Source organism: Oncorhynchus mykiss, chromosome Y (assembly GCF_013265735.2).
Source record: "Oncorhynchus mykiss isolate Arlee chromosome Y, USDA_OmykA_1.1, whole genome shotgun sequence".
NCBI lineage: Eukaryota > Metazoa > Chordata > Actinopteri > Salmoniformes > Salmonidae > Oncorhynchus > Oncorhynchus mykiss.
Window position 1 is genome coordinate 10,124,187 of NC_048593.1, and position 17,019 is coordinate 10,141,205.

The 17,019-nt window shown below is 41.2% G+C and overlaps 1 protein-coding gene across 1 annotated transcript in view; it reads left to right on the top strand.

The window, feature by feature from the left end:
- LOC110509604 (fibrinogen C domain containing 1) overlaps window positions 1-17,019 on the top strand; it is a 245,602-nt gene that overhangs the window by 60,020 nt on the left and 168,563 nt on the right. Inside the window, exon 2 of the mRNA XM_021590592.2 lies at window positions 11,706-11,795. Coding sequence (XP_021446267.1) covers window positions 11,706-11,795 — 90 coding nt within the window. The remainder of the gene's footprint in view (window positions 1-11,705; window positions 11,796-17,019) is intronic.

A 17,019-nucleotide genomic window follows, 5' to 3' on the forward strand; every position in this document is an offset into this window, starting at 1 on the left:
CACGTTTGGCTGAGAAATCGACCGGAAAATGCGGTCACTACAGCGCCAAACTTTTTTCCAAATTAGCTCCATAATATCGACAGAAACATGACAAACGTTGTTTAGAATCAATCCTCAAGGTGTTTTTCACATATCTATTCAATACTATATCCGTCGGGACAATTGGTTTCTCATTAGAAGCGATTGGAATAATGGCTACCTCAGTACTTTACGCAAGATTTTCTGCGGGAGCCATCATGTGACCACATGCTCAATGTAGTCCCTTACGGCTATTCTTCAACATAAATGGGTAAAAAGACGTCACAATGCTGTAGACACCTTGGGGAATACGTAGAAAGCGTAAGCTCATTCGTAGCCCATTCACAGCCATATAAGGAGTCATTGCAGGGCTTTCAAAATATAGGGCACTTCCTGGTTGGATTTTTATCTGGGTTTCGCCTGTAACATCAGTTATGTTGCACTCACAGACAATATCTTTGCAGTTTTGGAAACGTCAGAGTGTTTTCTATCCAAAGCAGTCCAAAGCAAATTATATGCATAGTCAAGCATCTTGTCGTGACAAAAATTAGCGTTTAAAACGGGAACATTTTTTATCCAAAAATGAAAATACTGCCCCCTAGTTACAAAAGGTTAAAGTTCCATAGATTATATTATTTTTTTTAGTAGCAAGTTGAGTCAGGTATGCTAGCTCTGGAACAGCTGGAGGTCCCTAAAGTGAGAATTTGAAAAGTACTTACTTAGATAACTGCTCTCAATTGACACAAGACACCATTACAGACTATAATCATGTACAGTGTAACATGTAATAGCATAACTCAACAGATTAGATCAACTGTAATGACACTCTCACTCAAAGTTGCACAAAAAGAGCTGGGCACAAACAGCATCCCATAAATATTTTCCCCTACATTTTAATGATCATTGAAAGAGGAAAAAACACTTGTGAACTGCAAAGAGACATTGGTGGTCTATTTACGTGTGCGTGTGTGTGTGTGTGTGCACATGTGTGTGTGTGTGTGTGTGTGTGTGCGTGCCTCCCTGCCTGTTTGTGTATTTGCATGCCTGCCTGCTTGTGTATGTTTGTGTGTGTGTGTGTGTGTGTGTGTGTGTGTGTGTGTGTATGTGTGTTTGTGTGCATGTGTGTGTGTTTAAAGGAGACAAGTATTCCCATTTTCCCATCTAGTTGTGTATTCATGTATGTATGTTGATCCTAAGTGATTCAGATTCTCTGCATGTTTCTTTGCACAAAGTATGCAGGTGGTCATGCGTGCAGTGTTTGAGTTGCCCCTGGTGTAGTCAGAAGAATAAAAGCCTTGAATCTGCATCCCATAACCCTCTATTTTGATGGAGCCACGGAAAACACAGTACAAACACAATAGAGGGTAATAGTGGTGCCTGGAACTCATTTAAAACCATTCTCACTGAGCTATTAATTTTACAGTGACCACAAACAGTTACACAGAGGGGCCTTCAGTTCCTTTAAACCTATTCACATTCAGCTCCTACTTTCACTGCAACAGCAAACAACACAAATAACTCACTTACACCACCACAGCCCGCTTGTCAACGTATTCACATTCAGATCGTGTGTAGGTCTATGTTTTTTATATCTTTATTTCTCCAGTGTGGGCTTAAGGAAAGTGTAGCTAGCGGGTTGTGTGTGTGTGTGTGTGTGGCTAGTGGGCTCACACAGAGTTTGTTTACTACTAGAGGATGATGTCTCACGGACTATTGAGCTGATCCAAGATATCTAAGGAAAAGGCAGGCGGATTAAAAAACCAATGTAAGAATTCAGTAGATTCGCCTCAAAATACATGCCAACATAATGTAGAAACTCATCAAATCAATCTTAAATACTCATCTAGAATACGCTTCGGAATGAAATTGAATAGTAATGTAACAAACAACACTCCAAGGTCTAAACCATTCCGCTCAATTAAGAGGCAAAAACTAACCACACCTGTTTAGGTTTGAGATAAAGCTATCAGGTATGTGTGACCTGGGCTGTAAATTGTACACTGAACAACACTATAAACGCAACATGAAAAATGTTTCATGAGCTGAAATAAAAGATCCCAGAAATGTTCCATATGCACCAAAAGCATATTTCTCAAATTGTTGCACAAATTCTGTGCACAAATGTGTTAACTGCCCTGTTAGTGAGCATTTCTCCTTTTCCAAGATAATCCATCCACCTGAAAGATGTGGCATAACAAGAAGCTGATTAAACAGCATGATCATTACACAGGTGCACCTTGTGCAGGGGACAATAAAAGTCCACTCTAAAGTGTGCAGTTTCATCACACAACACAATGACACATATGTCTAAAGTTTTGAGGGAGCATGTAATAGCCAGAGAATGTAATGTTAATTTCTCTACCATAAGCTGCCGCCAACGTTGTTTTACAGAATGTTCCAGTATGTCAAACCGGCCTCACAACCACAGACCATGTGTAACCACGCCAGACGATAATCTCCACATCCGGCTTGGTCACCCAAGGGATTGTTTGAGACCAGCCCGCAGGCAGCTGATGAAACTGTGGGTTTGCACAACCGAAGAATTTCTGTACAAACTGTCAGAAACCATCTCAGGGAAGCTCAGCTGAATGCTTGTCGGACCAACGTCTTGACCAGACTGCAGTTCAGCGTGGTAACCAACTTCAGTGGGCAAATGCTCACCTTTGATGGTCACTGGCATGCTGAGGAAGTGTGCTCTTCACGGATGAATCCCAATTTCATCTGTACTGGGTAGATGGCAGCATGCATGGTGACGTGTGGGTGAGCAGTTTACTGATGTCAATGTTGTGAACAGATTGCCCCATGGTGGAGGTGGGGTTATGGTATTGGCAGACATAAGCTACAGCCAACAAACACAAATACATTTTCATCGATGGTAATTAGAACGTATAGAGATACCATGATGAGATCCTGAGGCCAATTGTCATGCCATTCATCCGCCACCATCACCTCATGTTTAAGCATGATAATGCATGGCCTCATGTTGCAAGGATCTGTACACATATTTCCAGTATAGCTAGGCTGTCTCAATAGTGACATGATCAGCCTTAAAGCCTGGCGGAATTGAATTTGAATGCGTGAAATTGTTGGGATAATATTGAATTGGGAATTTAATTATTGGAATTTACTTAACATTGGAATTGAATTTAATTGAATCTGAATTCACAGACTGACATGGAATTTGTATGGAATTTTATTCAATTTACAGGGAGAGGGAATTTAATTGGAATTGAATTTGTTGTGCAACAAAAGTTTTCCCTAATGTCTATGGAAAACTAGTTTTTTTCTGGTCTTTGACTTCTGTCTTTGTCTACGCTATGCTCTCCTTCTATCTCTCTCTCCCCCTCCATCCCTCTCTCCCTCCCACCTATTGAGCCCTGTCCCGGTAAATGATATACCCAGGACTGAATGTGTGCTAAGCCTCTTCCTTGAGATTGGATTAGCGAGCAGTAAGCTAAAACTCACCTCACCTCTCCGTGCACACACGCACACACACCTATCTCAAACAAACCAAACACACTGTCCCACGACACATTTTTTCACCCAATGTTTTTAAATCACAAGTTACACACACACACACACACACTGCCCCTTCCTGCTCACATTGACTATAAGATCTGCCACTTCTCACAGCCAGCCTGAATCTCAGTTCATCAGATTGAATCCTGTCTGCCAGGTCCAACCAATAAAAGCCAAAAATATGCTTTTAGGTGTAAATCCCTTGCTGTTTTGGAGCTAGATTAGGTCGAGGCAAACACAGAGCAAACAAACAAAGTCACACCCTCACCCACGTCACATTTTAATCCCACAGCCACAAACACAGCGGGGGGCATGGGGAGTGTACTGTATGTGTGCAAGAATGAATGAGTGAATCAATGAATGAATTACATTTTATTTTCGTGTCAAATCGCCAGTTGGCAACCCATCCATTGCAGGATCAATTGGAACATAAACAAACATTACAATGATTCACAGTTCACAATGCATAAAGAATGAAAAATAAGTCAATACATAGTAGTAGATCATTTTACACACAACAAAAATGTGGGTTCCTCAAGGGTTCTTTACAATTCACAAAAGGGGGATGGCATGTGTGGGGGAGGCAGCTTATATACAGTGCCTTGCGAAAGTATTCGGCCCCCTTGAACTTTGCAACCTTTTGCCACATTTCAGGCTTCAAACATAAAGATATAAAACTGTATTTTTTTGTGAAGAATCAACAACAAGTGGGACACAATCATGAAGTCGAACAACATTTATTGGATATTTCAAACTTTTTTAACAAATTAAAAACTGAAAAATTGGGCGTGCAAAATTATTCAGCCCCCTTAAGTTAATACTTTGTGGCGCCACCTTTTGCTGCGATTACAGCTGTAAGTCGCTTGGGGTATGTCTCTATCAGTTTTGCACATCGAGAGACTGACATTTTTTCCCATTCCTCCTTGCAAAACAGCTCGAGCTCAGTGAGGTTGGATGGAGAGCATTTGTGAACAGCAGTTTTCAGTTCTTTCCACAGATTCTCGATTGGATTCAGGTCTGGACTTTGACTTGGCCATTCTAACACCTGGATATGTTTATTTTTGAACCATTCCATTGTAGATTTTGCTTTATGTTTTGGATCATTGTCTTGTTGGAAGACAAATCTCCGTCCCAGTCTCAGGTCTTTTGCAGACTCCATCAGGTTTTCTTCCAGAATGGTCCTGTATTTGGCTCCATCCATCTTCCCATCAATTTTAACCATCTTCCCTGTCCCTGCTGAAGAAAAGCAATCCCAAACCATGATGCTGCCACCACCATGTTTGACAGTGGGGATGGTGTGTTCAGCTGTGTTGCTTTTACGCCAAACATAACGTTTTGCATTGTTGCCAAAAAGTTCACTTTTGGTTTCATCTGACCAGAGCACCTTCTTCCACATGTTTGGTGTGTCTCCCAGGTGGCTTGTGGCAAACTTTAAACGTCACTTTTTATGGATATCTTTAAGAAATGGCTTTCTTCTTGCCACTCTTCCATAAAGGCCAGATTTGTGCAATATACGACTGATTGTTGTCCTATGGACAGAGTCTCCCACCTCAGCTGTAGATCTCTGCAGTTCATCCAGAGTGATCATGGGCCTCTTGGCTGCATCTCTGATCAGTCTTCTCCTTGTATGAGCTGAAAGTTTAGAGGGACGGCCAGGTCTTGGTAGATTTGCAGTGGTCTGATACTCCTTCCATTTCAATATTATCGCTTGCACAGTGCTCCTTGGGATGTTTAAAGCTTGGGAAATCTTTTTGTATCCAAATCCGGCTTTAAACTTCTTCACAACAGTATCTCGGACCTGCCTGGTGTGTTCCTTGTTCTTCATGATGCTCTCTGCTTTTGACGGACCTCTGAGACTATCACAGTGCAGGTGCATTTATACGGAGACTTGATTACACACAGGTGGATTGTATTTATCATCATTAGTCATTTAGGTCAACATTGGATCATTCAGAGATCCTCACTGAACTTCTGGAGAGAGTTTGCTGCACTGAAAGTAAAGGGCTGAATAATTTTGCACGCCCAATTTTTCTGTTTTTGATTTGTTAAAAAAGTTTGAAATATCCAATAAATGTCGTTCCACTTCCACTTGTGTCCCACTTGTTGTTGATTCTTCACAAAAAAATACAGTTTTATATCTTTATGTTTGAAGCCTGAAATGTGGCAAAAGGTCGCAAAGTTCAAGGGGGCCGAATACTTTCGCAAGGCACTGTATTTTGGGGTGTTGGTTTATGCCCAGCTCTTTTTGTGCAACTGTGAGTGAGAGTGTCATTCTAGTTTGTCTAATGTGTTGTGTTATGCCACTTTCTATTATAAATGACTATGGCTATGAAGTTGTTTTGTCAATTGAATATATTTGACGAAATCAGTCAGTGGTTCTCAATCCCTTTCTCAGGAACTCACAGCTGTTCCAGAGGTAGCTCCCTTCATTAAACTTCTCAATTAACACAATAGTAACACCTGTAGCATTTTTACAATATAATACGTCCAGAATAAGAAAAAAAACCTGTATAAGCCTTCAAAATGATCGACAAAAAAAATATTTCAGATTGAGAATGGTTCTATAAAGAACCTTTCTCCATAAAGGTTCTATAAAGAAACATAAAAAAGTTATATATCGCTTGGTGCTATATAGAACCTTTTGTAATGATTATTTTATAGAACCTTGGGGAAGGGTTATTTAAAGCACCGTACAGGTTCTATTTAGAACCTTATGAGCATGGTTCTTTGTTGAACCTTCAAATAAGGGTTCTAAATAGCACCATAAAGGGTTCTGTTATGGTTACAAGCCAAAGAACCCATATCTGGTACTAGTTAGAACCATTAATTTTGTGTACACAAAATACTCTGTAATGTCAGAGGAAAAACATTTGTAGAAAACAATCATAAAAAAATAAAACACTAAAAAATAAGAATATGGTTACGTTACAGCGTTATTCCGTGCTGTACAAAATGGTCAAAGGTACAAAGGTACCTTATATGTTGATGATGTAATAAATATTTGCTGGTCTATGGTGTGTAATGAGGAGCAACCAGACGCTGCACTTGACACATTTATGAAATTGCTTATTCCAGTTACTAATTAGCATGCAGCCATTAAGAAAATGACTGTGAAAACTGTTCAATCCCAGCAGATTGATGAGGAATTGAAAAATGGTATGGTTGAGAGGGATGAGACAAAAGATATTGCAAATACGTCTGGCAGCCCAACTGATTGGCAAACGTACTGCAAATTAAGAAATCATGTGACTAATGTAAATAAAAATAAACTATACTATGAAACAAAGATAAATTATGTAAAGAAGGATAGTAAGATGCTTTTGGGCACCTTAAATGCCCCAAAGCTTCATTGAATCAGATAGCTCATTCATCACAAAGCCCACTGATATTGCCAACTACTTTAATGACTTATTCATTGGCAAGATAATCAAACATAGGGATGTCATGCCAGCAACAAACGCTGACACTACACATCCAAGTGTATCGGACCAAATTATGAAAGACAAGAATTGTACTTTTGAATTCTGTAAAGTCAGTGTGGAAGAGGTGAACAAATGATTGTTGTCCATCAACAATGTCAAGCTACCAGGGACTGGCAATCTGGATGGAAAATTACTGAGGGTTATAGCAGACAATATTGCCACTCCTATCTGCCATATCTTCAATTTAAGCCTACTAGAACATGTGTGCCCTCAGGCCTGGAGGGAAGCTAAAGTCATTCCGCTACCCAAGAATAGTAAAGCCCACTTTACTGGCTCAAATAGCCGACCAAATCAGCCTATTACCAACCCTTAGTAAACTTCTGGAAAAAAATGTTTGACCAGATACAATGCTATTTCACAGTAAACAAATTGACAACAGACTTTCAGCACGCTTATAGGGAAGGACACTCAACAAGCACAGCACTTACACAAATGACTGGTGATTGGCTGAGATAAATGTATGATAAAATGATTGTAGGGGCTGTCTTGTTAGACTTCAGTGTAGCTTTTGACATTATCATAGTCTGCTGCTGGAAAAACACATGCGTTATGGCTTTACACCCCCTGCTATAATGTGAATAAAGAGTTACTTGTCTAACAGAACACAGAGGGTGTTCTTTAATGGAAGCCTCTGGAACATAATCCAGGTAGAATCAGGAATTCCCCAGGGTAGCTGCTTAGGCCTCTTGCTTTTTTGTTATTTTTTACTAATGACATGCCATTGACTTTGAGTAAAGCCAGAGTGTCTATGGATGCGGATGTCTCAACACTATACACGTCAGCTACTACAGTGACTGAAATGACTGCAACACTTAACAAAGAGTTGCAGTTAGTTTCGGAGTGGGTTGCAAGGAATAAGTTAGCCCTAAATATTTCTAAAACTAAAAGCAATGTATTTGACAAAACATTCAACATTCACTAAGCTATTAACCTCAACTAAATCTTGTAATAAATTATGTGGAAATTGAGCTACCTGAGATACCTAAACTGCTTGGAGTAACATTAGATTGTAAACTCTCATGGTCAAAACATATTGATACAATAGTAGTTAAGATATGGAGAAGTATGCCCATAATAAAGCGCTGCTCTGCCTTCTTAACAGCACTATCAACAAGGCAGGTCCTACAGGCCCTAGTTTTGTCGTACATTGACTACTGTTCAGTCGTGTGGTCAGGTGGCACAAAAAAGGACTTAGGAAAACTGCAATTGGCTCAGAACAGTGCAACACAGCTGGCCCTTGAATGGACACAGAGAGCTAATATTAGTGATATGCATGTCAATCTCTTCTGTCTGAAAATGGAGGAGAGATTCACTTCATCACTACTTGAGAGGTCATGTTGAATCCCCCGAGCTGTCTGTCTAAAGTACTGGCACACAGCTCGGACATCCATACATACCCTACAAGACATGCCACAAGAGGTCTCTTCACAGTCCCCAAGTCCAGAACAGACTATGGGAGGCGCACAGTACTACATAGAGCAATGACTACATGGAACTCTATTCAAAATCAAGTAACTAATGCAAGCAGTAAAATTAGATGAAAAAAACTGAGAAAATAACACCTTATGGAACAGCTGGGACTGTAAAGCGACACAAACATAGGCACACACACACACACACACACAATAACACACGCACTATACACAGACATACACATGGATTTAGTACTGTAGATATGTGGTAGTGGTGGAGTAGGGGCCTGAGGGCACTTAGTGTGTTGTGAATTCTGTGAATGTATTGGAAGGCAGCAGCTAATGGAGTTACATAATAAATACAAATACACATAAGAATTCACATGGTAGTGGTCGGTACCTTTTAGGGTACATGTGCGGACAATCTAGTATAAATGGTACATTGTTCTGTAGTTGCCACGGGATCCTAGTAGCCAGCCTAAGCAGAGAGCTCTTGTAAATGTGTACATAGTTAATTATTTGCAAGTGTTTTTAATTGTGCTTTTTTTTATCAGCGGTTTTGTTTTGGATAACATGGAGTTTTATTGCAAATTTATGGTGGTTTTGACCCACAAATTTGCAGATGGACTGACAGGTCAACTAGCTAGCCAAGCCAAAAAGTGTAGGCATTTATAAATACTGAACTTCACGTGAAAATGCGCTGATCCTCCCGTAGACCATGTGGACACACTGTTTCTAGTGGTTGATGTATTGCATTGCAAGAAGGCAAAAGTAACCTAGTAATAGCTTTGGGGAATATATGATGGTAGTCTTTTTCATAACAAAAAAAACAGGCAGCTAGGCCTAAATAGAATAACAAAATGCTGTAAGTGAGAAGAGCGAAAATATGTGTTATACCTTGCATTCAAAAATAATTAGCAATAGGCATCCCATAATCCATAGGTCTAATACATACAGTGGGGAGAAGTATTTGATACACTGCTGATTTAGCAGATTTTCCTACTTACAAAGCATGTAGAGGTCTGTCATTTTTATCATAGGTACACTTCAACAGTGAGAGACGGAATCTAAAACAAAAATTCAGAAAATCACATTGTATGATTTTTAAGTAATTAATTTGCATTTTATTGCGTGACATAAGTATTTGATACATCAGAAAATCAGAACTTCATACTTGGTACAGAAACCTTTGTTTGCAATTACAGAGATCATACGTTTCCTGTAGTTCTTGACCAGGTTTGCACACACTGCAGCAGGGATTTTGGCCCACTCCTCCATAAAGATCTTCTCCAGATCCTTTAGGTTTCGGGGCTGTCGCTGGGCAATACGGACTTTCAGCTCCCTCCAAAGATTTTCTATTGGGTTCAGGTCTGGAGACTCACTAGGCCACTCCAGGACCTTGAGATGCTTCTTACGAAGCCACTTCTTAGTTGCCCTGGCTGTGGGTTTCAGGTCGTTGTCATGCTGGAAGACACAGCCACGACCCATCTTCAATGCTCTTACTGAGGGAAAGAGGTTGTTGGCCAAGATCTCGCGATACATGGCCCCATCCATCCTCCGCTCAATACGGTGCAGTCGTCCTGTCCCCTTTGCAGAAAAGCATCCCCAAAGAATGATGTTTCCACCTCCATGCTTCACGGTTGGGATGGTGTTCTTGGGGTTGTACTCATCCTCCTTCTTCCTCCAAACACGGCGAGTGGAGTTTAGACCACTATTTGTGTCTCATCAGACCACATGACCTTCTCCCATTCCTCCTCTGGATTGTCCAGATAGTCATTGGCAAACTTCAGACGGGCCTGGACACATGCGCTGGCTTGAGCAGGGGGATCTTGCGTACGCTGCAGGATTTTAATCCATGACGGCGTAGTGTGTTACTAATTTTCTTTGAGACAGTGGTCCCAGCTCTCTTCAGGTCATTGACCAGGTCCTGCCGTGTAGTTCTGGGCTGATCCCCCACCTTCCTCATGATCATTGATTCCCCACGAGGTGAGATCTTGCATGGCGCCCCAGACTGAGGGTGATTGACCGTCATCTTGAACTTCTTCCATTTTTAATAATTGCGCCAACAGTTGTTGCCTTCTCACCAAGCTGCTTGCCTATTGTCCTGTAGCCCATCCCAGCCTTGTGCAGGTCTACAATTTTATCCCTGATGTCCTTACACAGCCTTCTGGTCTTGGCCATTGTGGCGAGGTTGGAGTCTGTTTGATTGAGTGTGTGGACAGGTGTCTTTTATACAGGTAACGAGTTCAAACAGGGTAATACAGGTAATGAGTGGAGAACAGGAGGGGTTCTTAAAGAAAAACTAACAGGTCACGTTGTCACATTTGGCTTTATGTTAACACATGTTACTTCACATGTTGTCATGTTAAATCACATTAGATCACACAAGATCACGTGTTCACTCGTGTTCACGTGAAATTCATGTGGTTTTTCCGTAAGGGATCCGCTGTCTGTACCAGCATTGTGTTAGTTGGCTGGACTGAGCTTTGTCCTGAGAGTGTGTTTGTTCTATGGTTCTAGGCTAATTGGTCAGGTCAATGGTGTGTGTAGAAGGTCAGGGACAGCATGTACTCTCCTAAAGCAGTTACAATGCCATCAGCTAGGACATAGCCCTAGCATAATTACATTAAACTTTCTGCAGCACACAAGCGCTTGCTCGCGTCGCGTGTCACATGCGCATCACATGTCACATACGCATGCACACATGCACATGCACGCACACACATGCACGAATACACATGCACGCACACACACACACACACACACACTCACCGGACACACGCACGCGCACACACACACACACACTCACTGGAAACACGCACGCACATACACACTCACCGGACACACACACACACACACACACACACACTCACACTCACACAGTAACCTTTTGCAGAGAAGTTGAAGACACACTCAGCAGTGACTTAGAAGGGACATGAAATCTTTGTTGGGACAGACAAAGTTATTCCTGGTATCCTTCCTCAGTTCTCCTCCTGTTATGTACTAAATGTATATTTTCTGTTGTTCTGTGTGTGTCTGTCTGTGTACTGTCATGGGCTTATTCTTTATATGTTTGTTGTTACTGTATCATTTTACAATAGCATGATTTTGGTGCTTCATTTTCAATAATTGAGCATTTGTAGAGGTTATATACCTTGCATTTGCGTTCCAATCGTTGGCCTTTTTTTGTGTTAGAGCTGAAAGTGTAATATTGGCACATCAAAACAACACCGACAAACACAACAGCAACGGTTTGTTTGTTTGTTCCATGCAGACATTCTGTGAGTGTGTACCAAGCTCCTCCCAGATCAAACACCGCTGGTCAGACTCAGACACAGTCAGAGAGACCCCCTCACCCACGAAGGTAAGAGCGCCCACACACCTTACCTCTCTCACACACACCTATAACACAAACACACATGCAGGCTACTAGACCCACCAGATTACACTCTTACACCTCAAACTTCTAGTTTTGTAACCCAACCTGCCCAAGGTAAATATTCTACACGCTGTAGCACCCCACTGTGAACCTGACACAAAACTATGTTATAGTGCAGTTAACATGCAAGCAAATCCTAAAATAATGATGAATAATCTTATATTCAGTATTGCAGTTATATCTATTGTTTTATGTGGTGAAATGTGTTTGTGGAAAGATGAAAGTCCTCTAATGTAACTCGTGACTTGTCGTGTGACAAGTAGCCTAGCGGTTAGAAAGGCGAGCAAGCATGAATTTTGACAGCTTGAATCCCGGGTCTGACTGGAAAGATCAGGCGGGAAGTGAGCTGGCAACTTGGAGGGTTGCTGGTATCAAATCCTAGATGCCATCGCCTGCTGTTGTGCACTTCAGAAGGCACTTAAACCCCCCCAAAAAGCTGCTCCACTGGTGCTCAATGTATGTGTGTCTTTCAGAGAAGGCAATGCTGACTTGGGTCTAATGTAAATCAAATCACATTTTATTGGTCACATACACATGTTTGGCAGATGTTAATGCGAGTGTAGCGAAATGCTTGTGCTTCTAGTTTCGGCAATGGAGTAATAACCAACAAGTATTCTAAAGAACTACCTTATACACACAAATGTAAAGGGTGAATACGAATATGTACATATATGGATGAGTGATGGCCGTGCGGCATAGGCAAGATGCAGTAGATGATATAGAGCAGTATATACATATGAGATGAGTGATGTAGGATATGTAAACATTATTAAAGTGGCGTTTTTTAATGTGACTAATGATAGGCATAGGCAAGATGCAGTAGATGGTATAGAACAGTATATACATATGAGACGAGATGTGTTATTTTAGCTGACTAGTGATACAGTTGATTACATACACTTAAGATGGAGTCATTAAAACTCATGTTTCAACCACCTCACACATTTCTTGTTAACAAACTATAGTTTTGGCAAGTCGGTTAGGACATCTACTTTGTGCATGACACAAGTAATTTTTCCAACAATTGTTTACAGACAGATTATTTCACTTATAATTCACTGTATTGCAATTCCAGTGGGTCAGAAGTTTACATACACTAAGTTGACTGTGCCATTAAACAGCTTGGGATATTCCAGAAAACGATGTCATGGCTTTAGCAGCTTCTGATAGGCTAATTACCATCATTTGAGTCAATTGGAGGTGTACCTATGGATGTATTTCAGGGCCTACCTTCAAACCCAGTGCCTCTTTGCTTGACATCATGGGAAAATCAAAAGAAATCAGCCAAGACCTCAGAAAATAAATTGTAGACCTCCAGAAGTCTGGTTTATCCTTGCGAGCAATTTCCAAATGCCTGAAGGTACCACGTTCATCTGTACAAACAATAATATGCAAGTATAAACACCATGGGACCACGCAGCCGTCATACCGCTCAGGAAGGAGACACGTTCTGTCTCCTATAGATCAACATACTTTGGTGCGAACAGTGCAAATCAATCCCAGAAAAACAGCAAAGGACCTTGTGAAGATGCTGGAGGAAATAGGTACAAAAGTATTTATATCCACAGTAAAACGAGAGGCCGCTCAACAAGGAAGAAGCCACTGCTCCAAACAGCCATAAAAAAAGCCAGACTACGGTTTGCAACTGCACATGGGGACAAAGATCGTATTTTTTGGAGAAATGTCTTCTGGTTTGATGAAAAAAATAGAACTGATTGGTCGTAATGACCATCATTATGTTTGGAGGAAAAAGGGGGAGGCTTGCATGCCGAAGAACACCATCCCAACCATGAAGCACGGGGGTGGCAGCATCATGTTGTGGGGGTGCTTTGCAGCAGGAGGGACTGGTGCACTTTACAAAATAGATGGCATCACGAGGATGGAAAATTCAAATTGGAGTGGGTCTAGGGTATCAGGTAGGGTGGAGGTGATATGCTCCTTGACTAGTCTCTCAAAGCACTTCAGGATGACAGAAGTGAGTGCATCAGGGCAATAGTCATTTAGTTCAGTTACCTTAGCTTTCTTGGGAACAAGAACAATGGTGGGCATCTTGAATCATGTGGGGACAACATACTAGGATAGGCATTGATTGAATACATCCGTAAACACACCAGCCAGCTGGCCTGCGCATGCTCTGAGGACGCTGCTTGGGATGTCGTTTGTAGCTCTAAAGCCTAGGCAAAATTGAGTCTAATGTATCTCTAAAGACTAGACTGACTTGGGTCTAATGTAGCTCTAAAGACTGGGCTAACTCGAGTCTAATGTAGCTCTAAAGCCTATGCTAACTTGGCTCTAATGTAGTTCTAAAGCATAACAAGAGTCTTCACGTCTCAGGCACGGTTAGTCATCAAATGATCATGGTTCATCTGAGTTCTTATTCCAGGCATTGTCACAGATGGAGATTTGAAGTGTTCTCATTGAGAGTAGAGGAGATAGGATGAAGCATTTTACTGTCAGTAGCTGTGGAGAACAGCACAGCACGGCTCAAGTGTTAATAAAATCCAATTAGATTTGATTTGTATTGTCATGATATGGCTGTGGCATTTTCTCTCTTTCTGGCTTTCACCCTCTCTGTCTCGGCCTGTCTATGCTTATTATTTTTGTTTCTGCCCGTCTCTCTCTTCCTTCATGTTTTATTCCCTCTTTCCCCCTCTCTCTTTCACCCTCCCCCTCTCTCCCCAGCTCTCTTTCTCTCTCTCTTTCTTTCTCCCCCTCTTTCTCTCCCTCCTCCCTCTCCATCCCCCCCTTTCTCTCTCTCTCTCCCTTGAACCACCTCACCCCATCTACCCTCTCTCTCTGAGGAGAGGATGATGAGAACTGAGGTGCTCATCTACAAGGAGAATTTAGGGCTCCTTCACGACGTCAGCCTCGCCTCGTCAGTGTCTCCATCACCATGACGATCGCATTCAGGGGATTATCACATATTAAATGTCACATTTGCGCATGGAGCAGAACAGGTGGCAAACCCTGGCTCAATAGAAATACCTCAATTAACCATGGATTTAGCTTGTGTTGCTGTACCACCCCACATGAGTGCATGTGGGGAGGTACAGAATATTAATGTGTATGTGGAGGTCTGTGGGTATGTATGTATGTATGTATGTATGTATGTGTGTGTGTGTTCTCTGCTGTATCTCCTGTGGTTTTCTAGTTACCTAATGAGCGGATGGAGCCCGTCATCTAGCCACCAGCCTATGACCCAGTAATGTCCCTACAGGGAGGTCTTGCCTCCCAGTGTGCCTCCTCTCATCCCAGAATAAGCTGTCTGAAACAGAAGAGAGGGAGAAAGTGAGAGGGAGAAAGTAAGAGAGAGACAGAGAGAGCAGGGCCCATAGAGAGAGAGAGAGTTTGAGTTTTAAAATACGTTTATTGGGTGTGGGAACCCACAACACGATAAACACTCAAACAAACAAAAACATTGTTGAACATCAATTAACCCTTGTGTGGTTTCATATTTTTGTTATTTACGCAATGTTTGCAAGTCTGATGTACCCTCAAAATTATTGGGTTTTTAAAACAATAAAGCTATGACATTTTCCATAAAAATACTTAATGCTTAATACTTAGATGTTGACTTATATCAATTACAAGCAATATAGACAGCATACATGGTTAATATTTGCCATTTAACTCTGCTAGCTTACATTTATCAGTAAAGGGCTGTTTTTTTATTTAAAAAATTAGATTTTTGTAAATAAAAAATATATTATAATCAAGACATGGGTGGAATAAATCATGTTTATCTTGAACAAATATAAATTAAACAAGGTTTTCATCAATATTGATGTTTATTGCTTTGAACTGAACAAATTGGAAGGACACATTTTACATACAGCATTTTATGGAAATGATAAATGAGCCCCATTGAACACAAATTAAGGCTGGTCTAAACACCACATGAGGGACAGAGTTTGTGTGTGTGTTGAATAGGTATTTATTGCACTTGCTGCATATGTACTGTGTCTTCCTGTCCTTCTTGGGTCCACACATACCACAGCGCTTCTTCTTGTTGCTACCGGATGCAATCTAGAATGATGAACACACTTAGTTCAGGAATTTTACTAACATCTCATTCACTCACATATACAGTGCCTTGCGAAAGTATTCGGCCCCCTTGAACTTTGCGACCTTTTGCCACATTTCAGGCTTCAAACATAAAGATATAAAACTGTATTTTTTTGTGAAGAATTAACAACAAGTGGGACACAATCATGAAGTGGAATGACATTTATTGGATATTTCAAACTTTTTTAACAAATCAAAAACTGAAAAATTGGGCGTGCAAAATATTAAGCCCCTTTACTTTCAGTGCAGCAAACTCTCTCCAGAAGTTCAGTGAGGATCTCTGAATTATCCAATGTTGACCTAAATGACTAATGATGATAAATACAATCCACCTGTGTGTAATCAAGTCTCCGTATTAATGCACCTGCACTGTGATAGTCTCAGAGATCCGTTAAAAGCGCAGAGAGCATCATGAAGAACAAGGAACACACCAGGCAGGTCCGAGATACTGTTGTGAAGAAGTTTAAAGCCAGATTTGGATACAAAAAGATTTCCCAAGCTTTAAACATCCCAAGGAGCACTGTGCAAGCGATAATAATGAAATGGAAGGAGTATCAGACCACTGCAAATCTACCAAGACCTGGCGGTCCCTCTAAACTTTCAGCTCATACAAGGAGAAGACTGATCAGAGATGCAGCCAAGAGGCCCATGATCACTCTGGATGAACTGCAGAGATCTACAGCTGAGGTGGGAGACTCTGTCCATAGGACAACAATCAGTCGTATATTGCACAAATCTGGCCTTTATGGAAGAGTGGCAAGAAGAAAGCCATTTCTTAAAGACAATGCAAAACGTTATGTTTGGCGTAAAAGCAACACAGCTGAACACACCATCCCCACTGTCAAACATGGTGGTGGCAGCATCATGGTTTGGGATTGCTTTTCTTCAGCAGGGACAGGGAAGATGGTTAAAATTGATGGGAAGATGGATGGAGCCAAATACAGGACCATTCTGGAAGAAAACCTGATGGAGTCTGCAAAAGACCTGAGACTGGGACGGAGATTTGTCTTCCAACAAGACAATGATCCAAAACATAAAGCAAAATCTACAATGGAATGGTTCAAAAATAAACATATCCAGGTGT